The 25301-nt window shown below is 41.7% G+C and overlaps 1 protein-coding gene across 1 annotated transcript in view; it reads right to left on the bottom strand.

The window, feature by feature from the left end:
- The window catches only part of DNAJC1 (DnaJ heat shock protein family (Hsp40) member C1), an 823579-nt gene that overhangs the window by 599307 nt on the left and 198971 nt on the right, over positions 1 to 25301 (bottom strand). The window contains exon 5 of the mRNA XM_053713958.1: positions 6056 to 6150. Within this exon, the coding sequence (XP_053569933.1) occupies positions 6056 to 6150 (95 nt within the window). The remainder of the gene's footprint in view (positions 1 to 6055; positions 6151 to 25301) is intronic.

The following is a 25301-nucleotide window of genomic DNA, read 5'->3' as shown; positions in this document are numbered from 1 at the left end:
AGGATGACATGTCCACTAGGTCTGCATACCAGGTCCTGCGTGGCCACGCAGGCGCTATCAATATCACCGATGCTCTTTCCAGTTTGATTTTGGCAATCAGACGAGGGAGCAGAGGAAACGGTGGAAACACATAAGCCAGGTTGAAGAACCAAGGCGCTGCTAGAGCATCTATCAGTGCCGCTTCTGGGTCCCTGGACCTGGATCCGTAACAAGGAAGCTTGGCGTTCTGGCGAGACGCCATGAGATCCAATTCTGGTTTCCCCCAACGAAGAACCAATTGAGCAAACACCTCCGGATGGAGTTCCCATTCCCCCGGATGAAAAGTCTGACGACTTAGAAAATCCGCCTCCCAGTTCTCTACACCTGGGATATGGATCGCTGACAGATGGCAAGAGTGAGTCTCTGCCCAGCGAATTATCTTGGAGACTTCTGACATCGCTAGGGAACTCCTGGTTCCCCCTTGATGGTTGATGTAAGCCACAGTCTGAGCCTTCAGGGAGTTCCAGACTGCACCCCAACCTAGAAGGCTGGCATCTGTTGTTACAATTGTCCAATCTGGTCTGTGAAAGGTCATACCCTTGGACAGATGGGCCCGAGATAACCACCAGAGAAAAGAATCTCTGGTTTCCTGATCCAGATTTAGTAGAGGGGACAAATCTGTGTAATCCCCATTCCACTGACTGAGCATGCATAATTGCAGCGGTCTGAAATGCAGGCGCATGAATGGCACTATGTCCATCGCCGCTACCATTAAGCCGATTACTTCCATGCACTGAGCCACCGTGGGGGCGCAGAATGGAGTGAAGAACACGGCAAGCATTTAGAAGTTTTGATAACCTGGACTCCGTCAGGTAAATTTTCATTTCTACAGAATCTATTAGAGTCCCTAGGAAGGAAACCCTTGTGAGAGGAGATAGAGAACTCTTTTCTTCGTTCACTTTCCACCCATGCGACCTCAGGAATGCCAGAACTATCTCTGTATGAGATTTGGCAATTTGAAAGCTTGACGCCTGTATCAGGATGTCGTCCAGGTAAGGAGCCACCGCTATGCCTCGCGGTCTTAGGACCGCCAGAAGTGAGCCCAGAACCTTTGTAAAAATTCTTGGGGCTGTAGCCAACCCGAATTGTCTAGAAAGGCAAACCTCAGGAACTGATGATGATTCTTGTGAATCGGAATGTGAAGGTAGGCATCCTTTAAGTCCACTGTGGTCATGTACTGACCCTCTTGGATCATGGGTAAAATGGTTCAAATAGTTTCCATCTTGAATGACGGAACTCTGAGGAATTTGTTTAGGATCTTTAAATCCAAAATTGGTCTGAAGGTTCCCTCTTTTTTGGGAACCACAAATAGATTTGAATAAAACCCCTGTCCTTGTTCCGTCCGCGGAACTGGATGGATCACTCCCATTACAAGGAGATCTTGTACGCAGCTTAGGAATGCCTCTTTCTTTATCTGGTTTGCAGATAATCTTGAAAGGTGAAATCTCCCTTGTGGAGGAGAAGCTTTGAAGTCCAGAAGATATCACTGAGATATGATCTCCAACGCCCAGGGATCCTGAACATCTCTTGCCCACGCCTGGGCGAAGAGAGAGAGTCTGCCCCCTACTAGATCCGTTGTCGGATAGGGGGCCGCTCCTTCATGCTGTCTTAGAGGCAGCAGCAGGCTTTCTGGCCTGCTTGCCCTTGTTCCAAGACTGGTTAGGTTTCCAGGCCTGCTTGGATTGAGCAAAAGTTCCCTTTTGTTTCGAAGCAGAGGAAGTTGATGCTGAACCTGCCTTGAAATTTTGAAAGGCACGAAAATTAGACTATTTGGCCTTTGATTTGGCCCTGTCCTGAGGAAGGGTATGACCCTTACCTCCAGTAATGTCAGCAATAATTTCTTTCAAACCAGGCCCGAATAAGGTCTGCCCCTTGAAAGGAATGTTGAGTCATTTAGACTTTGAAGTCACATCAGCTGACCAGGATTTGAGCCATAGCGCCCTACGCGCCTGGATGGCAAATCCGGAATTCTTAGCCGTTAGTTTAGTCAAATGAACAATGGCATCAGAAACAAATGAGTTAGCTAGCTTAAGAGTTCTAAGCTTATCAACAATTTCAGTCAATGGAGCTGTATGGATGGCCTCTTCCAGGGCCTCAAACCAGAATGCCGCCGCAGCAGTGACAGGCGCAATGCATGCAAGGGGCTGTAAAATAAAACCTTGTTGAATAAACATTTTCTTAAGGTAACCCTCTAATTTTTTATCCATTGGATCTGAAAAAGCACAACTGTCCTCAACCGGGATAGTGGTACGCTTTGCTAAAGTAGAAACTGCTCCCTCCACCTTAGGGACAGTCTGCCATAAGTCCCGTGTAGTGGCATCTATTGGAAACATTTTTCTAAATATAGGAGGTGGGGAAAAGGGCACACCGGGCCTATCCCACTCCTTACTAATAATTTCTGTAAGCCTTTTACGTATTGGAAAAACATCAGTACTCACCGGCACTGCATAGTATTTATCCAGCCTACACAATTTCTCTGGCACTGCAATTGTGTCACAGTCATTCAGAGCAGCTAATACCTCCCCAAGCAATACACGGAGGATCTCAAGCTTAAATTTAAAATTAGAAATCTCTGAATCAGGTCTCCCCGATTCAGAGACGTCACCCACAGACTGAAGCTCTCCGTCCTCAGGTTCTGCATATTGTGACGCAGTATCAGACATAGCTCTTACAGCATCTACGCGCTCTGTATCTCGTCTAAACCCAGAGCTATCGAGCTTGCCTCTCAATTCAGGCAATCTGGATAATACCTCTGACAGGGTATTATTCATGATTGCAGCCATGTCCTGCAAAGTAATCGCTATGGGCGTCCCTGATGTACTTGGCGCCATATTAGCGTGCGTCCCTTGAGCGGGAGGCGAAGGGTCCGACACGTGGGGAGAGTTAGTCGGCATAACTTCCCCCTCGACAGACCCCTCTGGTGACAATTCTTTTATAGATAAAGACTGATCTTTACTGTTTAAGGTGAAATCAATACATTTAGTACACATTCTCCTATGGGGCTCCACCATGGATTTTAAACATAATGAACAAGTATCCTCTGTTTCAGACATGTTTGTACAGACTAGCAATGAGACTAGCAAGCTTGGAAAACACTTTAAAGCAAGTTAACAAGCAATATAAAAAATGTTACTGTGCCTTTAAGAGAAACAAATTTTGACAAAATTTGAAATAACAGTGAAAAAAGGCAGCTACACTAACAAAATTTTTACAGTGTATGTAACAAGTCAGCAGAGCATTGCACCCACTTGCAAATGGATGATTAACCCCTTAATAACAAAAACAGAATAATAAATGACAAAAACGTTTTTTAAACACAGTCACAACAACTGCCACAGTCTACTGTGGTTGTTACCCTCCTCAAACACGACTTTGAAGCCTTTTGAGCCCTTCAGAGATGTCCTGTATCATGCAGAAGGAAGCTGAATGTCTCTGTCAGTATTTTTATCTGAACAGAAAAGCACTAAAAAAGGCCCCTCCCACTCATATTACAACAGTGGAAAGCCTCAGGAAACTGTTTCTAGGCAAAAATCAAGCCAGCCATGTGGAAAAAAACTAGGCCCCAATAAGTTTTGTCACCAAACATATATAAAAACGATTAACATGCCAGCAAACGTTTTATATTACACTTTTATAAGAGTATGTATCTCTGTAATAAGCCTGATACCAGTCGCTATCACTGCATTTAAGGCTTAACTTACATTAATCCGGTATCAGCAGCATTTTTCTAGCAAATTCCATCCCTAGAAATATGTTAACTGCACATACCTTATTGCAGGAAAACCTGCACGCCATTCCCCCTCTGAAGTTACCTCACTCCTCAGAATATGTAAGAACGGCAGTGGATCTTAGTTACTTCTGCTAAGATCATAGAAATCACAGGCAGATTCTTCTTCTAATGCTGCCTGAGATGAAACGGTACACTCCGGTACCATTTAAAAATAACAAACTTTTGATTGAAGTTAAAAAACTAACTATAATACACCACTCTCCTCTTACTACGTCCATCTTTGTTGAGAGTTGCAAGAGAATGACTGGATATGGCAGTGAGGGGAGGAGCTATATAGCAGCTCTGCTGTGGGTGATCCTCTTGCAACTTCCTGTTGGGAAGGAGAATATCCCACAAGTAATGGATGATCCGTGGACTGGATACACTTAACAAGAGAAAAGAATTGTTGCTCTACATAAAGATGGCCTAGGCTATAAGAAGATTGCCAAGACCCTGAAACTGAGCTGCAGCATAGTGGGCAAGACCATACAGCGGTTTCACAGGACAGGTTCCACTCAGAACAGGTCTCGACTAAAGAACTTGAGTTCACATGCTAAGCGTCATATCCAGAGGTTATCTTTGGGAAATAGAGGTATGAGTGCTGCCAGCATTGCTGCAGAGGTTGAAGAGGCGGGCGGGTCAGCCTGTCAGTGCTCAGACCATACGTTGCACACTACATCAAATTTGTCTGCATGGCTATCGTCCGAAAATGAAGCCTCTTCTAAAGATGATGCACAAGAAAGCCCGCAAACACTTTGCTGAAGACAAGCAGACTAAGGACATGGATTACTGGAACCATGTCCTGTGGTCCGATGAGACCAAGATAAACTTATTTGGTTCAGATGGTGTCAAGCATGTGTGGCGGAAACCAGGTGAGCAGTGCAAAGACAAGTGTGTCTTGCCTACAATCAAGCATGGTGGTGGGAATGTCATAGTCTGGGCCTGCATGAATGCTGCCGGCACTGGGGAGCTACAGTTCATTGAGGGAACCATAAATGCGAAGATGTACTGTGACATACTGAAGCAGAGCATGATCCCCTCCCTTCGGAGACTGGTCCGCAGTGCAGTATTCCAACATGATAAAGACCCCAAACACACCTCCAAGACAACCACTGCCTTGCTAAAGAAGCTGAGGGTAAAGGTGATGGACTGGCCAAGCATGTCTCCAGACCTAAACCCTATTAAGCATACGTGGGGCATCCTCAAACGGAAGGTGGGGGAGCACAAGGTCGCTAACATCCACCAGCTCCGTGATGTCGTCATGGAGGAGTGGAAGAGGACTCCAGTGGCAACCTGTAAAGCTCTGGTGAACTCCATGCCCAAGAGGGTTAAGGCAGTGCTGGAAAATAATGGTGGCCACAAAAAATAGATACTTTGGGCCCAATTTGGGCATTTCCACTTAGGGGTGTACTCACTTTTGTTGCCAACTATTTATACATTAATGGCTGTGTGTTGAGTTATTTTTTGGGGGGGCAGCAAATTTACACTGTTATACAGGCTGTACACTCACTACTTTACATTGTAGCAAAGTGTCATTTATTCAGTGTTGTCACATAAAAACATATAAAATATTTACAAAAATGTGAGGGGTGTACTCACTTTTGTGAGATACTGTATATGTGTATGTATGTATGTATGTATGTATCTTAATGTTAAGGCCCTGTTGCTGCCTATTTTTGCTAACACCTGAGACCTCATATCTTTCAGCCCTTTTTTGTGCAATATTTTTTTTTAAATATTTTTTTTTATTAGATAGTGTTATTATGAGTGCAATTGTACTTTTACATGTATGTTTGATGTGTTTTGTGACAGTTAACCAAAGCTCTGAGTACTCAATATCCCAATGCACGGTAAATTAAATTGCGCTGAAGCGATTGTGTTTACTTTCAACTTGTAATACGAGCGATAAACCCAACGTGGGCAAACACCCGCGATAAACCCGTTTTGCTTGCGCGTAACTGTTAGCGCTCCACTCTTAATCTGACCCTTTATGGGGAATCAAACGAAGTTCAATGTTCCTTTAAAAATAGCAATTAAAATATGGAAAAACTGAGTTTATTCTCAAAAACTCCTTAGAGGATCTTCACAATCAATGTGTTTAACATGTAAATTAATCATAATGCTCTTTAATAATCAAATAGTAATTTTGGGCAATATTAGTAAATATTTGAATGTGTTATAAAAATATTACTCTGCTAAACCATGAATTCCAAATTAAAAGATAATACCGTGTACACGAGCACTCACCTTTCATTTTTCTCCAAGCTGAATTTCAATTCATCAAATGTCTTGCCCCCAGCTTTTTTCCTCTTTTCTTTCTTTTTTTTGCTAAGAAGATCATCCTTAAATCACAAAATATGAATTTTCAAGTGTTATTGTTTGCACATGTTTAGAGTGGGTTGTTATTTTTAACAGTGCCTTAAAGGTGAATGTGGCTCTATGCAGTAGGTTAACGTTTGTTGTAATCAACAGAGCTCCTTCTATATTGCAGAGCTCATCTCACCGCTTAATGCTGACATGAAGGGTACAAATGTCTAAATCTCGCCATTTTTCAGTAGTGATGTTGTGGTGGATTTTTTCAGTTAGATATTAATTTCACAAATTAGTTTTATTGAAGCTAGGCCAATGAATGCTTAGCTTTATACAAATATTTATTTGCAAAGAAGTAGTACTTGACATGTCCAGTAGACCCCAAAACAGTGGAACAGTTAATTAGGTTACAATATCAGTATTAGTGAATAGCACAGCAGATTTAAAACATAAACTAAATAAAGACAGTCTATAAAAAGAAAAACATGAACCCTTTAATATCAAGATGAACATATCTTTTTCTGAAACAGGTTAAATACAGAAAACATAAAGAGACCTCAAACTCAACACACTTCTATCATCCTTATAAAAGGGTATTATTTTAATAAGCTAAAAAAAAGTTAAAGCTGTTTATTTCGAAACTTACAGGAAACAGATGTCTGTGCACAGCTCTTCTAAGAATAAGAACAAAATATACTGTATTTATTTTTAGAGCAGGAACAGCCATTTATAAAAAAAGTAATGTGAATTAAAATGTAATGCTTTTGGTGCAACAAAGAAACATCCATTCATTCAGCTTAGCAAAAAAAAAAAAACAACTAACCAACTGTTAGAAACTTCTATAAAGAAAAATTAAGTGCCAGGCACCTCTGTTCCTGGGATTCCGAATTGACCCTCCAATTCACATAAAAAGCCAAAAGAGCTAATCCATTGCTAAATGACATTCATCTGCATTGGAAAGATAAAAGAAGAGCTACAAGAAAGGTACCCAGAAACTTGCAGGAACAATCAGGAACTGCTAATTAGTCTATCCTTATGGAGTAAAAATAAAGCACTATGAAAACAGAGCTCTCTCACTATTTCTCATAACATTTGTCTTTTTGAAAAGAAAAGAAAAAAAAAACTTCCAAAGAACAGCAATTCTGGATATTCTGATACAAGGGGGAAGCATATTTATCTCTTAAAAGGACATGCAATCCCAAAATGTTTCTTTATTTCATGATTCAGAAAGAGCATGCAATTTAAACAACTTTTTAATTTACTTCTATTATCTAATTTGCTTCATTCTACTGGTATCCTTTGTTGAAGAAGCAGCAATGCACTACTGGGAGCCAACTGATAACATTGGGTGAACCAATAACATGAGACATATATATGTGCAGTCACCAATCAGCAGCTCCCGAGCCTACTTAGGTATCCTTTTCAACAAAGGATACAAAGAAAAAAAATTAAATAGAAGTAAACTTGACAGTTGTTTAAAACTCACATTGTCTATCTGAATTCTGCAAAAAAAAAATGTGCGTTTCATGCCCCCTTTAAGTCTCTGAAGGCATTATAAAGTTATAAGGTTTTGCAGGCATATCTGCATGCTTGATAAAGTTATAAAGTTTTAAGTCGTGTGCCCTTTGACCTCTGGAGTAAACCAAAATGCCTCTGAGAAAGCTGAAGGGGTGGGGACCTTCATCCTTCACATAATTCTTTACCTCCTGCATATATCCGACCACACATAGCAGCACTTTCAATTCACTTTAGAAGACAGTGTGACACCGTTTTTGTGGTTGGTTCCCTAGATCATTTTATAAATCAGTAAAATCAGTATCAAGTGAAAAATCATAATTTTGCAAATTTCCCCCATGTGACCACCCAGGCTCAGGTGATTCAATACTTCTCAGAGCTGGTTGCACATTTGAGTAATGCAAAAGCGCTGCTTATTGGGTCTCCAGTAGTTTCACTTTGGAACCATCAGTTATCTGTGGCTCCTGAGTGGTATTTTACATTTGTGTTTAACCCAGTTTGCGGGAGTTAAACACACTGATTTGCAGCGGATAGCAATAGTCTTAAAATGTACCTAAATGTCACAATTTTTCCATCTGTTATGTGATCTTTCAGCAAACAAAAATCCAGAGAAAAAAAACAAATTCATATTAGGAACATTTAAAATAAATTTAAAAAAATACAACACCCTGACTGCATAAGCCTGCAAACCCCACCTCACTAATACTTTGTGAAGCACCTTTTGTATTTATTAAATCAGCAATTCTTTGTGAATAAGTCTCTATTAATTTTGCACATCTAGACTTGGGAATTTTATCCCACTCTTCTTTGCAGGAGAGTTCAAGTTCATCCAAATTGCGAGGAAAATACCTGTGTAATTTGATATTCCTTTTCTGAAGCTATCCCTTGGTCAACTTGGATGTGTGCTATGGGAATTTTAAATTAATCTTCAGCTTTCTGACACAGACCAGCAGGTTTTGTGCCAAAATATCTTGATATTTGGAGCTATTTATTATCCCATCTATCTTGACAAAAGCCCCTGACCCAGCTGAACAGAAGCAGCCACAAAAGCAGGTTGCTACCTCCACCATGCTTCAAAGTCAGCATGGTTTTTTTTATGGATGATGAGCTTAATTGGCTTCACAACAAACATATATTATGCAGAAACGTACAATCTTTGTCTCGTCAGACCGTAGCACATTTTCCCACATTGTTTGCGGTGACTCAAATCATTTTGCATAATTTAGATGGTTTGGATGCTCCTTTTTGTAAGAAAAGTGTTTTTGTCTTGCCACCCTACCGCATAGCCCAGACGTGCACAATAAAAGAGATGATGGTCACATGCAAGGTATCCGGTAACCTGCCAGAAATTCGGGTAGCTCCAGAAATTCCTGTAGCTCCTTTAGTGTTGCTGTTGGCCTCTTGGTAGCCTCCCTGGTAAGTTTTCTACTCATCAACTTTGGAGGGTTGTCCTGATCTTTGCAATGGTGCCACATTTTCTCCACTTTTTGATGACAGTTTTGACAGTGCTCCATGGTACACCCAGTGCTTTTAATATACTTTGATATTGCTCTCCTGTTTGTTACTTTTCAACAATTAGTTCTCACAATTTCTTTGCCAACTTTTTGTGGACCACAGCTCTTCGAGTAGGATGCAACCCCAAACATTAAAGCAAATCCTACAGCAACAGCTGACTTTATTCTGAGTTCAATCAGAATCACTTTCATTGATGGCAGGTCAGGTGTATGCTATTTAGAATGTCATTGGTTAACAGTGAACACAGCTAGAGCCAACATTATGAAAGAGTGTGCTGATTTATGTAATAAGGGTGTTAAAGGTGTTTTTTTATTTTTAAAAATGTTCCTAATATTTGGAAGATCACATTACAGACGAGTGTTGTTATTTCTGTCTTTACCTTTCAAAAACCTGCAATTTCATAAGGGTGTGTAGACTTTTTATATCCCTTGTAGAAGAAGCTGCCTTACCTGATTTAAGATACTTACCAGATATGAAGAACTTATTGAAAACCACCAACAGCCCTAAAAGACACCATTACTGAATGAAAAATGCCAGCAGCAAAATATTCTTAAAGGCACTGTGCAAAAAAGGTTTAAAAAAGCCTCCCGGGCATGTTAAAATGGGTTGAAGCATGGGTTGAAGCATGCCATTTTTTTGCATACTAACCAATATGCTTTCATTCATTTATCATACTGTGGGTGGACAAGTTCTTAGCTGGGAACATGTCCATCCAGCACCATGGGGAGCAGACATAATTTGCTGCATTCATTTATCATTGTACAAACAAGCACATCCGTGTCTTACTGCTGCTTCTTAACCCCTAGAAGAGTTTAAAAATGGGTCAAATCCTTTGCAATGTTTGTGGTGCCTGAGTGGGGCATGTGTTTTTGCAGGATAAACACATAGAACTGAAGTGTTAGCAGTGCAAAAAATGAAATTTATGCTTACCTAATAAATTATTTTCTTTCCTGGCATGGAGAGTCCACGAATCCATTCAATTACTAGTGGGAATTCAACTCCTGGCCACCAGGAGGAGGCAAAGAACACCCCAGCAGAGCTGTTAAGTATCACTCCCACTTCCCATAAACCCCCAGTCATTAAGCCAAATGAATATGGAAAGAGAAGAAGACACAAGGATATAGAGGTGCTTGAGGTTTAAAAATTGACAAACGCTGTCTTAAAATTAAGTTAAGGGCGAGCTGTGGACTCTCCATGCCAGGAAAGAAAAGAAATTATCAGGTAAGCAAACATTTTGTTTTCTTTTCAATAGCATGGAGAGTCCATGAATCCATTCAATTACTAGTGGGAACCAATACCCAAGCTAGAGGACACAGAATGAAGGAAGGGAGAACAAGAGGGAGAATTTGGAAAAAGTATGCAATGAGGACCAAGTGGCCTCCTTGCAGAAGCCTCATTCTTAAAGGACCAAGAAGAAGAGACAGCCCTAGTGGAATGAGCCGTAATTCTCTCAGGAGGCTGCTGTCCTGCAGTCTCAAAAGCCAACCGAATAACACTTCTCAACCAAAAAGAAATAGTAGAAGTGGTCTTCTGGACCTTACATTTAACAGAAAACACTACCAAAAGAGCAGTAGCTTGTCAAAAGTCTCTAGTTGCCAACAGATAGAACTGCAGAGCACACACAACATTCAGGATGCAACAGACGTTCCGTCTGAGACAGAAGGATTAGGACAAAATAAAAGAACGACAATTTCCTGATTGATATTGCGGTCCGACCCCGATGGAAGAAGAAAACCCAACTTAGAGCGAAGGACCGCCTAACCGCGTGAAAAATAGGAAAAGCAGATCAAACTGCAGAGCTGAAAGCTCAGATTCTACTAGCAGAAGAGACAACGAGAAGAAACAAAATCTTCCCAGATAATAAATTAAGATAAACAGAGTGCATAGGCTCAAACGGAGCCTAATGCAGCACCCTAAGAACAAATTAAGGCTCCATGGAGGAGCAACAGGTTTAAACACAGGCCTGAATCTGACCAAAGCCTGAATAAAGGTTTAAACGTCAGGAAAGTCTGCCAGACGTTGCCAAAAGAATCAATAAGGCAGAGATCTGACCTTCAGAGTACTGACTGACAAGTCAATCTCCAGGCCCTCCTGAAGAAAAGGACAGGATGCTGGGAAAATTCACACCGACTCCAAGAGAAACCCCTAGTTTCAGACCAAAAAAGGTATAAACACCATACATTATGGCAAGTCTTGCGAGTTACAGCCTTACGAGTCGGAAGCACAGTATCAATAACCCTATCTGAAAAACCTTGTCAAGACAAGACTAAGAGTTGAATCTCCAAGCAGTCAGATTCAGAGAATGTAGGAAAGGAACTTGAAGAAAAAAATCTTTGCTCGGAGGCAAGTTCCACAGGAAAAAAAAAAGACATCTTCACTAGGTACACAAACCAAAGTTGGCGAGGCAGAGTTGTTGAGAAACTGAATCATTGAAGCCTGCTCCTGTATGATACGGGCTATCACCCAAGGAAGGAGGGCAAATAGAGGAAGACAGGTAAAGTAGACTGAAGTCCCATGGAACTGCCAGAGCGTCTACCAGAAAAGTTTGTGGATCCTGATCTGCATTTTGGAAGTTTGGCGTTTAGACTAGAGCCATCAGATCCAACTCCGGAACGCCCCACTTGAGAGATATCTTTGAGAATACTTCTGGAATCAAACCTAGAAATTCCAGTCTCTGGCCAGTTGCCTTGTCTCTTGAGCCACTGGAGGGCTCTAATGGAAGGAGAGCCCACTCTCCTGGATGAAAAGACTGTCTGCTCAGATAATCTGCTTCCCAGATATTCACTCCTGGTATGAGGATAGCATATATGAGGTAACTGAGAGACTCCACCCACTCAAGAACACGAGACACCTCCATCATAGCTAAGGAGCTCTGTGTTCTTGCCTGGAGGTAGATATACGCCACCGAAGTGAAGTAGTTCGATAGGAATCTGATAAACCTGGCCAAAATCAATTGAGACTAAGCTAGCAGAATATTGAGATGGCTCTCAACTCTAGGATATTTATAGGGAGGGTAAACTCCTCCCGAGACCAAAGTTCCTGAGCTCTGAAATGAACCCCAAACTGCCCCCCAGCCAGAGAGGCTGGCATCTGTGGCCACAATCCCCCAAGATGGTCTCAGGAAAGTGAGCACTGATACCGAGCGTCCTGAAAGAGCCACCAGGACAGAGAATCTCAGAGGTCTCAGTTCCATTGTCTAAGAAGCATAACTGTAGGGTACTCTGACGGAAATTGTTTAAAAAAAAAAAAAAAAAGTCCTTTGAGCTGGGATGAACCAGTGAGCTAAGGATGACTGAGCTTTAACCCCAACAGTCCTCCGCCCTTCCAGCAGAGCTATCGAAGGAGAGTGAGCAAACATAATGATGTCCATGGAAGTCATCATGAGACCAATTACTTCCTGACACAGTGTCACTGATGGACGGACAGAGGACTGAATAAAAAAAAAAAACAGGTACCAAGGAACTTTTTTTCAGATTCACCTTCCACCCGAGAGAGTGGAGAATCAAAAATAGAGAATCCATATGAATCTGCTGAATACAAAGATGGCGCCTGAACCAAGAATTGTCCAGGTAAGGAGCCACCGCAAATCAAAGGGTTCTGGGTCTTGCCAGAAGAAACCCTAGAACCTTAGAAGGGGGTAGGGGCTAGGCCTAAAGGGAGGGCAACAATTGAAAAAGTTTGTCCCAAAAAGGCAGTCCATAGGAATCAGTTGATGCCTGTGGATAGAAACATGAAGATACAAGTCCTTCAGGACGATGGTAGTTCTGAACTGACCCACCAGAACAAAAGAGAATAGAACAAATAGTCTCACTGAGAAGTTGTTAAGACACCTGAAGCCTCAAAAAAACAAAATTTATGCATACCTGATACATTTCTTTCTTTTGCGATGTACCGAGTCCACGGATTCATCCTAACTTGTGGGATATTGTCCTTCCTGACAGGAAGTAGCAAAGAGAGCACCACAGCAGAGCTGTCTATATAGCTCCCCCCATAACTCCACCCCCCAGTCATTCGACCGAAGGCCAAGGAAGAAAAGGAGAAACTATAAGGTGCACTGAAGCTTACATAAAAAAAATACTATCTGTCTTGAATAGACAGGGCGGGCCGTGGACTCGGTACATCGCAAAAGAAAGAAATTTATCAGGTAAGCATAAATTTTGTTTTCTTTTGCATGATGTAGTCCACGGATTCATCCTAACTTGTGGGATACCAATACCAAAGCTTTAGCACACGGATGAAGGGAGGGACAAGACAGGAACCTAAACGGAAGGCACCACTGCTTGCAAAACCTTTCTCCCCAAAATAGCCTCCGAAGAAGCAAAAGTATCAAATGTATAAAATTTTGAAAAGGTATGAAGCGACGACCAAGTCGCAGCCTTACAAATCTGTTCAACAGAAGCATCATTTTTAAAAGCCCATGTGGAAGCTACCACTCTAGTAGAATGAGTTGTAATCCTTTCAGGAGGCTGCTGTCCAGCAGTCTCATAAGCCAAACTAATGATGCTTTTCAGCCAAAAGGAAAGAGAAGTTGCCGTAACCTTTTGACCCCTACGCTTTCCTGAATAGATAACAAACAAAGAAGATGTTTGACGAAAATCTTTGGTTGCCTGAAAATAAAATTTCAAAGCACGAACCACGTCCAAGTTGTGCAACAGACATTCCTTCTTACAAGACACAGAGAAGGAACAACAATTTCTTGATTGATATTCCGGTTAGTAACAACCTTAGGTAGGAACCCAGGCTTGGTATGCAAAACCACCTTAATAGCATGGAACACAAGATAAGGAGAGTCACATTGTAATGCAGATAGTTCAGAAACTCTTCGAGCTGAAGAGATAGCAACTAGGAACAAAACTGTCCAAGATAAAAGCTTAATAACTATGGAATGCATGGATTCAAACGGAACCCCTTGAAGAACTCTAAGAACTAAATTTAGACTCCATGGCGGAGCAATAGGTTTAAACACAGGCTTAATTCTAACTAAAGCCTGACAAAAAGCCCGAACGTCTGGAACATCTGCCAGACGCTTGTGTAACAAAATAGACAGAGCAGATATCTGTCCTTTTAGGGAACTAGCTGATAATCCTTTCTCCAATCCCTCTTGGAGAAAAGACAAAATCCTAGGAATCCTGATTTTACTCCAGGAGAAGCCTTTGGATTCACACCAAAAAACAGAATTTATGCTTACCTGATAAATTACTTTCTCCAACGGTGTGTCCGGTCCACGGCGTCATCCTTACTTGTGGGAATATCTCTTCCCCAACAGGAAATGGCAAAGAGTCCCAGCAAAGCTGGCCATATAGTCCCTCCTAGGCTGCGCCCACCCCAGTCATTCGACCGACGGACAGGAGGAAAAAATAGGAGAAACCATAGGGTGTCGTGGTGACTGTAGTTAAAGAAAATAATTCATCGGACCTGATTAAAAAACCAGGGCGGGCCGTGGACCGGACACACCGTTGGAGAAAGTAATTTATCAGGTAAGCATAAATTCTGTTTTCTCCAACATTGGTGTGTCCGGTCCACGGCGTCATGCTTACTTGTGGGAACCAATACCAAAGCTTTAGGACACGGATGAAGGGAGGGAGCAAATCAGGTCACCTAAACGGAAGGCACCACGGCTTGCAAAACCTTTCTCCCAAAAATAGCCTCCTAAGAAGCAAAAGTATCAAATTTGTAAAATTTGGCAAAAGTGTGCAGTGAAGACCAAGTCGCTGCCTTACATATCTGATCAACAGAAGCCTTGTTCTTGAAGGCCCATGTGGAAGCTACAGCCCTAGTGGAGTGAGCTGTGATTCTTTCAGGAGGCTGCCGTCCGGCAGTCTCATAAGCCAATCGGATGATGCTTTTAAGCCAAAAGGAAAGAGAGGTAGAAGTTGCTTTTTGACCTCTCCTTTTACCAGAATAGACGACAAACAGAGAAGAAGTTTGTCTGAACTCTTTTGTAGCTTCTAAGTAGAACTTTAGAGCACGGACTACATCTAAATTGTGTAGCAAACGTTCCTTCTTTGAAACTGGATTCGGACACAAAGAAGGTACAACTATCTCCTGATTAATATTTTTGTTGGAAACAACGTTTGGTAGAAAACCAGGCTTAGTACGCAGAACAACCTTATCTGAATGGAACATCAGATAGGGTGGAGTACACTGTAGAGCAGATAACTCAGAAACTCTTCTAGCAGAAGAAATAGCAACCAAAAACAAAACTTTCCAAGATAACAACTTAATATCTATGGAATGTAAAGGTTCAAACGGAACCCCTTGAAGAACTGAAAGAACTAGATTTAAACTCCAGGGAGGAGTCAAAGGTCTGTAAACAGGCTTGATCCTAACCAGAGCCTGAACAAATGCTTGAACATCTGGCACAACTGACAGTCGTTTGTGTAGTAGGACAGATAAAGCATAAATCTGTCCCTTTAGAGAACTCGCAGATAATCCTTTATCCAAACCTTCTTGTAGAAAGGAAAGAATCCTAGGAATCTTTATCTTATTCCATGGGAATCCCTTGGATTCACACCAGCAGATATATCTTTTCCATATTTTATGGTAAATCTTTCTAGTTACCGGTTTTCTGGCTTGAACCAGAGTATCTATCACGGAATCTGAAAACCCACGCTTTGATAGAATCAATCGTTCAATCTCCAAGCCGTCAGCTGGAGGGAGACCAGATTTGGATGTTCGAATGGACCCTGAACAAGAAGGTCCTGTCTCAAAGGTAGCTTCCATGGTGGAACCGATGACATATTCACCAGGTCTGCATACCAAGTCCTGCATGGCCACGCAGGAGCTATCAAGATCACCGAGGCCCTCTCCTGTTTGATCCTGGCTACCAGCCTGGGAATGAAAGGAAACGGTAGAAACACATAAGCTAGGTTGAAGGTCCAAGGCGCTACTAGTGCATCCACTAGAGTCGCCTTGGGATCCCTGGATCTGGACCCGTAGCAAGGAACCTTGAAGTTCTGACGAGACGCCATCAGATCCATATCTGGAATGCCCCATAGTTGCGTCAACTGGGCAAAGATCTCCGGGTGGAGTTCCCACTCCCCCGGATGGAATGTCTGACGACTCAAATAATCCGCTTCCCAGTTTTCCACACCTGGAATGTGGATCGCAGATAGGTGGCAGGAGTGACTCTCCGCCCATTGTATTATTTTGGTCACTTCTTTCATCGCCAGGGAACTCCTTGTTCCCCCCTGATGATTGAGATACGCAACAGTCGTCATGTTGTCTGACTGGAATCTTATGAATCTGGCCTTTGCTAGCTGAGGCCAAGCCCTGAGAGCATTGAATATCGCTCTTAGTTCCAGAATGTTTATCGGGGAGAAGAGACTCTTCCCGAGACCACAGTCCCTGAGCTTTCAGGGATTCCCAGACCGCGCCCCAGCCCACTAGGCTGGCGTCGGTCGTGACGATGACCCACTCTGGACTGCGGAAGCTCATTCCCTGGGATAGGTGATCCTGGGTTAGCCACCAACGGAGTGAGTCTCTGGTCTTCTGATCTACTTGAATCACTGGAGACAAGTCTGTATAGTCCCCATTCCACTGTTTCAGCATGCACAGTTGTAATGGTCTTAGATGAATTCGCGCAAAAGGAACTATGTCCATTGCCACAACCATCAAACCTACTACTTCCATGCACTTAGCTACGGAAGGACGAGGAATAGAATGAAGAACTTGAAAAGCGTTTAGAAGTTTTGACTTTCTGACTTCTGTCAAGAAAATCCTCATTTCTAAGGAATCTATTATTGTTCCCAAGAAGGGAACTCTTGTCGACGGAGACAGGGAACTTTTTTCTATGTTCACCTTCCATCCGTGAGATCTGAGAAAGGCCAGAACGATGTCTGAGTGAGCCTTTGCCTTTGAAAGAGACGACGCTTGTACTAGAATGTCGTCCAAGTACGGTACTACTGCAATGCCCCTTGGTCTTAGAACCGCTAGAAGGGATCAGAGTACCTTTGTGAAAATCCTTGGAGCAGTGGCTAACCCGAATGGGAGTGCCACAAACTGGTAATGTTTGTCCAGAAAAGCGAACCTTAGGAACTGATGATGTTCTTTGTGGATAGGGATATGTAGATACGCATTCTTTAGATCCACGGTAGTCATAAATTGACCTTCCTGAATTGTGGGTAGAATCGTTCGAATGGTTTCCATCTTGAACGATGGTACTCTGAGAAATTTGTTTAGGATCTTTAAATCCAGGATTGGTCTGAAAGTTCCCTCTTTTTTGGGAACTACAAACAGATTTGAGCAAAAACCCATTCCTTGTTCCGCCATTAGAACTGGGTGTATCACCCCCATCTTTAACAGGTCTTCTACACAATGTAAGAATGCCTGTCTCTTTATTTGGTTTGAGGATAAGTGAGACATGTGGAACCTTCCCCTTGGGGGTAGTTCCTTGAATTCCAGAAGATAACCCTGAGAAACTATTTCTAGCGTCCAGGGATCCTGAACATCTCTTGCCCAAGCCTGAGCAAAGAGAGAGAGTCTGCCCCCCACTAGATCCGGTCCCGGATCGGGGGCTACTCCTTCATGCTGTTTTGTTAGCAGCGGCAGGCTTCTTGGCCTGCTTACCCTTGTTCCAGCCTTGCATCGGTTTCCAGGCTGGTTTGGTCTGTGAGGCATTACCCTCTTGCTTAGAGGATGCAGAATTAGAGCCCGGTCCGTTCCTGAAATTACGAAAGGAACGAAAATTAGACTTATTCTTGGCTTTGAAAGGCCTATCTTGTGGAAGGGCGTGGCCCTTTCCCCCAGTGATGTCTGAGATAATCTATTTCAATTCTGGCCCAAAGAGAGTTTTACCCTTGAAGGGGATATTAAGCAATTTTGTCTTGGATGATACATCCGCTGACCAAGACTTTAGCCAAAGCGCTCTGCGCGCCACAATTGCAAACCCTGAATTTTTCGCCGCTAATCTAGCTATTTGCAAAGCGGCATCTAAAATAAAGGAGTTAGCCAACTTAAGTGCGTGAACTCTGTCCATAACCTCCTCATATGGAGTCTCTCTACTGAGCGACTTTTCTAGTTCCTCGAACCAGAACCACGCTGCTGTAGTGACAGGAACAATGCACGAAATGGGTTGAAGAAGGTAACCTTGCTGTATAAAAATCTTTTTAAGCAAACCCTCCAATTTTTTATCCATAGGATCTTTGAAAGCACAATTATCCTCGATAGGAATAGTAGTGCGCTTGTTTAGAGTAGAAACTGCCCCCTCGACCTTAGGGACTGTCTGCCATAAGTCCTTTCTGGGGTCGACCATAGGAAATAATTTCTTAAATATAGGAGGGGGAACAAAAGGTATGCCGGGCTTCTCTCATTCCTTATTCACTATGTCCGCCTCCCGCTTGGGTATAGGAAAAGCGTCTGGGTGCACCGGAACCTCTAGGAACTTGTCCATCTTGCATAATTTTTCTGGAATGACCAGGTTGTCACAATCATCCAGAGTAGATAACACCTCCTTAAGCAGTGCGCGGAGATGTTCTAATTTAAATTTAAATGTCACAACATCAGGTTCAGCCTGTTGGGAAATTTTTCCTGAATCTGAAATTTCCCCATCTGACAAAACCTCCCTCATGGCCCCTTCAGATTGGTGTGAGGGTATGACAGAACAATTATCATCAGCGCCCTCCTGCTCTTCAGTGTTTAAAACAGAGCAATCGCGCTTTCTCTGATATTCAGGCATTTTGGATAAAAAATTTTGCTATGGAGTTATCCATTACAGCCGTCAATTGTTGCATGGTACTAAGCATTGGCGCGCTAGAAGTACTAGGGGCCTCCTGCGTGGGCAAAACTGGTGTAGACACAGAAGGAGATGATGTAGAACCATGTCTACTCCCTTCATCTGAAGAATCATCTTGGGCAACTTCATTATCTGTGACAGTACTGTCCTTACTTTGTTTGGACGCTTTGGCACAATTATCACATAATTTAGAAGGGGGAGACACATTGACTTTCATACATATAGAACATAGGTTATCTGAAGGCACAGACATGTTAAAGAGGCTTAAACTTGTCAGTAAAACACAAAAACCATTTTAAAACAAAACCGTTACTGTCTCTTTAAATTTTAAACAGAGCACACTTTATTACTGAATATGTGAAAAAATATGAAGGAATTGTTCAAAATTTACCAAAACTTCACCACAGTGTCTTAAAGCATTAAAAGTATTGCACACCAATTTTCAGAGCTTTAACCCTTAAAATAACGAAACCGGAGCCGGTTACAGTTTTAACCCCTCTACAGTCCCAGCTACAGCCTTTGCTGCGACTCTACCAAGCCCAGAGGGGAATACGATACCAAATGACGCCTTCTAGGAACTTTTCCAACTATTTTCAGGTCCTCACACATGCATCTGCATGTCTTGCTCTCAAAAACAACTGCGCAGTAATGGCGCGAAAATGAGGCTCAGCCTACAACTGGGAAGGCCCTTCCTGACTGGAAAAGGTGTCTAACATAGTGCCTGACGTTAAAAAACGTTCCCCAAGTTTATAAATGTGAAAAACCAGCATAAACATGTATAAAATGCCCAAATAAAGCAATCGATTTTGCCCATAAAAGTGTCTACCAGTTTTATAGCCCATATTAAGCCCTTTATTGTGCTTGAGACTAAGAAAATGGCTTACCTGTCCCCATGAGGGGAAATGACAGCCTTCCAGCATTACACAGTCTTGTTAGAAATATGGCTAGTCATACCTTAAGCAGAAAAGTCTGCTAACTGTTTTCCCCCAACTGAAGTTACTTCATCTCAACAGTCCTATGTGGAAACAGCAAAGGATTTTAGCTACTGTCTGCTAAAATCATCTTCCTCTCACAAACAGAATTCTTCATCTTTTTCTGTTTCAGAGTAAATAGTACATACCAGCACTATTTTAAAATAACAAACTCTTGATAGTAGAATAAAAAACTACAACTAAACACCACATACTCTTAACCATCTCCGTGGAGATGTTGCCTGTGCAACGGCAAAGAGAATGACTGGGGTGGGCGGAGCCTAGGAGGGACTATATGGCCAGCTTTGCTGGGACTCTTTGCCATTTCCTGTTGGGGAAGAGATATTCCCACAAGTAAGGATGACGCCGTGGACCGGACACACCAATGTTGGAGAAAAGATATTTACGCCATATCTTATGATAAATTTTAAAATATCTATATACAAAGACTGTTAGAAAATAAGGAAGGGCAAACTAGATGGAAAATATGTTCAAATAGCCTTCATCTCCCATTCCTATATTGATCTTATATTATTTTTTATATATTTAAAAAATCTTACACGACAGAAATTTAGCATTTTTCTTTTTTTTTTTAAATCAATAATCCACTGAAAAGTGGATAAAGCATAAAGCTACTAAGAGCAACCGCCAGATGGCAGCAAACCTTAATGAAAACCCGGCGAAAGGCTTGGGGGAGGAATACACCAAGCATTCCTAATATAGCAAGTAATGCCCAACATATAAGGAAATAAACTTATAAATATGCTTCCTGGAATCACTCTATACACAGGTTGAGACTACATTAAGGAGCTACTATAGGTGCGCCGACCTCTCAGCCCACGCTGTTACAGAACTAAACAAAATGGTGCTGCAGAAATCGCCATAGATTCTGAACCTTTAGACTGCAGTAGCCTCCACACAGATTATAAAGAGGGAGGTGCCGCTCCACTCCAGCGTAAAGCCGTTCAGTGCCACCATCATGAACAGAAGAGGAAGGGGTAAAATTCTGTAAAAAAAGGACCATGCAAGGATAAAAGTGGGATAATAATGTCACCCTGACACTGGGTCCCTACACCCCATTAAGCCTGGGCGTATTTGTAGAATTTGCTCGGTAAACCACTATAGCCTGTGCAATTCACAATTCAGGCATTCACAAGAACTGCGTCAAACAGTCTCTACACAAATAACTTTATGCCCCTTCATTAGAAGCACTTTAACAGTCCGTAAAAACGAACAAAGCAGGGATAGAGAGTGGGCATAATAGTGTCACCCTGACACCCGGTCCCCACACCCCATTAAGCCTGGGCGTATCTGTAGAAACTGCCCTGCCATGGAAGCAGCGAAATCCCTGACCCTGGCTAAAGCCAGATAGCTGCTCAGCCGCAATATATCCGAAGCAGCGTATATATATATATATATATATAAATAAAAATGCAAACCCCTTCTGAGGGTACAGGTCCCACTAGGTCCCTGATTTCCCTGTCCTTTTTTCCTTGTTATATTGTGTTTTTGGAAATATATGTAAGAAAGGACTTACCCTCCAGGGTCTTCTGCTGTGGAGCAGTCACAGCAGCTACCAGTATGTCAGCCTCATCTGACCGCTGACAGGGACCTGAAGATAAAAAGAAAAGTAGAGTAACCAACCTTGGTTTTCTTAATAGAGGTTAACATACATTGTTGGAGTTTAAGTAATGACTACCTCACCGACCTCCAACAGCATATAGCCACCATTACTCTTACTAAAGAGTATTACATGGACACAGCATTGCCCCAAAACTACCCATTAAAGGATTAAATACACAAATTCTTCAGACACCATCTTCGCACATCCTTCCTGATGTATAAGGCAAATATTAAATGGGGGCTTATGGGAAGTGGGAGTGATACTTAACAGCTCTGCTGGGGTGTTCTTTGACTCCTCCTGGTGGCCAGGAGTTGAATTCCCACTAGTAATTGAATGGATTTGTGGACTCTCCATGCCATTGGAAAGAAATGACATGCTCTAACAAATTACACCAAGTAATTTTTGCTCTAGAATGTCTTTGATCACACAGAATAATGTAATCATTCAACACACAAAAAATTATTTCAAAAAAGCCATATCACCATCAAAGTCAAACTAGAAAAGAAATTAATGTAAACCTAAACATTCTGAAGTCTACAGGAAGTAAGTTCTCTTAGGCTTGTCAGGAACCACAATAAACAGCCTCCACTGTCCCACTTGACCTCCAGAAATACTAGAGGGAACAAGCTAATTGGAGGGAATACAAAAATTATCCTGAACATCAAAGGAATAAAGGTTGCTTAAAAGCAACAATCCCCTCAAGTGTATGGGGTGCCTGTACATAGTGATTGTTTTCAAGGACACAGACGGGGTGTTGTGGCTAGACCCTTGAAGTAATGAGTGTGCTGAACAGAGGTTACACCTTTAACCAGGTAGAGAGGTATATGTGGGGGTGGATTTCAAAATCTTAAAATTCAGGGAAAGGTTTCTACCTATTCAAAAGACCAGAGGCCATCCACCAACCACCACTGATATGGTCCTAAAAGAGGAATATTAGCATAAATAGGAAGTTACTGCAATTATATGAATTTCTATAAAATATAGGAGTATACATTTAAATGTCACATGAAATAAAAAACGTACATTTACACTGCTTACCAAATAATATATTCAGACCTCATTTACTTTAAGAGTATATTTTAAAGACAAAATTAGGTATTTGAGCCTTTATTTAAAGAAAAAGCCACCTTTTGCTCTTATAACTGCTCTTTTGGGGTAAGTATCTACCAACTTTGCATACTGGCTAAGAGTAATTTTTAAAAAAAATCCTCTTGGCAGATTTGCTCTAGGTGGTTCAGGTTGGTTAGATTAGTGTTTCTCAAGTATGACCAACAGGCCAGGTTTTCATTATAGCTGAACAAGTCCACAGGTGACGTAATCACCTCATCAGTAACGCCATGGTTACTAACCTGCTCTCACCCATCGGCTGATTATTTCACCTGTGCACTGGTTCAGCCATAATGAAAACCTGGCATGTTGGGGGTTCTTGAGGACCGTGGTTGAGAAACAATGGGTTAGATGACACTTGTGGGCTACATTTATAAAATATAGCCACAGATAGTCAATTTACTGGAGATCGGGCTTTAAAGGGGATGCTGTAGGGTAAGAAAATTTATGCTTACCTGATAAATTTGTTTCTTTTTTAGACACAATGAGTCCACGGATTTCATCCTTACTTGTGGGATATTCACCTCCTGGTCAGCAGGAGAAGGCAAAGAGCACCACAGCAGAGCTGCCATATATAGCTCCTCCCTTCCCTCCCACTCCAGTCATTCGACCGAAGTTTAGGAAGAGAAAGGAAAAGCCAAGGTGCAGAGGTGTCTGAAGTTTACAAAAAATATTAACCTGTCTCAAAGAACAGGGCGGGCCGTGGACTCATCGTGTCTAAAAAGAAACAAATTTATCAGGTAAGCATAAATTTTCTTTTCTTTTTAAAGACATGATGAGTCCACAGATATCATCCTTACTTGTGGGATACAATACCAAAGCTAGAGTACACGGATGATAAGGGAGGCACAAGACAGGTAACCTAAATGGAAGGCACCACTGCTTGAAGAACCTTTCTCCCAAAAACAGCCTCAGCCAAGACAAAAGTATCGAATTCGTAAAATTTAGAAAAAGTGTGAAAGGAGGACCAAGTTGCAGCCTTGCAAATCTGTTCTACAGAAGCTTCATTTTTGAATGCCCATGAGGAAGCAACAGCCCTAGTGGAATGAGCCGTAACTCTTTCAGGAGGCTGCTGTCCAGCAGTCTCATATGCAAAACGGATGATACTCTTCAGCCAAAAAGAGAGAGAGGTAGCCGTAGCTTTCTGACCCTTAAGTTTCCCAGAGAAAATGACAAACAAAAACGACGACTGACGAAAGTCCTTAGTCGCTTGTAAATAAAATTTCAAAGCACGGACCACGTCCATATTGTGTAAAATATGTTCCTTTTAAGAAGAAGGATTAGGACACAGGGAAGGAACTACAATCTCTTGATTAATGTTCCTGCTTGAGACAATCTTAGTAAGGAACCCTAGTTTAATATGTAAAACTACATTATCTGAATGAAAAATAAGGTAAGGAGAATTGAATTGTAACGCAGAAAGTTCAGACACTCTTCTAGCTGAAGAAATGGCAACAAGAAATAAAACTTTCCAAGATAACAACTTAATATCTAAGGAATGCATAGGCTCAAATGTATAGTCTGAGTCGTCCAGGGTAGCTAAAACCGAAAATAATTCCTCTAGCAATGTTAGCTTCCACTTGGGAAAAACATAGAATGCATGAGATGCAGGAAAAAACTCTGGACGAAGCATGAGAGGAAGCGCAGGGCACTGCATGTGGGCCCTAATATTTTGTGGACACTGTAGGAATGTGGCATAAAGTGACCATTGTCAACATACTCCCAAATAGCCTTAAAAGGAGAAGGTTTAGAAAAAAAGTGTAATTTTTTAATAAAAATTAACACAAAAAAACGTTACTGTCTCTTTAAATTTTAAAAGAAAATTCTTATTTCTGTTGTGCAGAAACAATCCAATTAGAATGTTAACATTGCTGATAATAGACATCGCTATGTACATTAAAGAAGTAATGTCTTGTGCAACAATTCCATATGAAATTTGCAAGGAACCGCAGAGCACTGCATGTGGGCCATAAAAATATTTGGGACACTATAGGAGAAATTTGTGGCATGGATGGACCGGTATCAACAGACTCCTAACAGCAATCGCTTTAGAAGGAGTATATATAATAAAAATTGACACACAAAAAAACAAAACGTTACTGTTTCTTTAAATGTTAAAGTAACATTATCTTTTGTGTTCTTTTGTAGCATCCTAAGTCACAAAGGATGAACTAAACAAAACAACTGAAATTATTATAATAAAAATAACAGATAAAAAAACTTAACTGCCTCTTTGAATTTAAAAGAAAATTTTTTTTGTGTGCATTTCTCTTAAATTTCAAACTGTCAACTTATTATGTGTGCAGGATTGAAATAAATCAGTAAGCAAACATTTTCAGGACCTACTGAACCTCAGCTATTGTGCTGAGGTGCCCATGTGTCCAAGTTATAACCATAACAATCAGAAACTTTTTAAAACGTTTTGACATTTTCATGAATAAACAATTTACTTAGATCTAATACTGAGCGTTTCATAGATGTGTTAAAAGCTCTGCCCTCCGGTATCGTAATGGAGGTGGAGAGTGCAACCAACAAAGGCTCAACATAGCTCCGCCCCTCGTGGGCGTAACAGCACTGCATCTCCCGGCACTCTGATTGACTGTGCCCCGAGATGGAGGAATGAGCCCAAAAACGGCAGGAAGACAACTCCGCCCATCGTGGGCGTCACAGTACTCAATCTCCCGTTTGCCATTAAGATCTTATAGATCGGGCGCCGGG

This window comes from Bombina bombina, chromosome 5 (assembly GCF_027579735.1).
Source record: "Bombina bombina isolate aBomBom1 chromosome 5, aBomBom1.pri, whole genome shotgun sequence".
NCBI lineage: Eukaryota > Metazoa > Chordata > Amphibia > Anura > Bombinatoridae > Bombina > Bombina bombina.
Note: the sequence above shows the minus strand (reverse complement) of the source record. Positions and strands in the feature narration are given on the sequence as shown.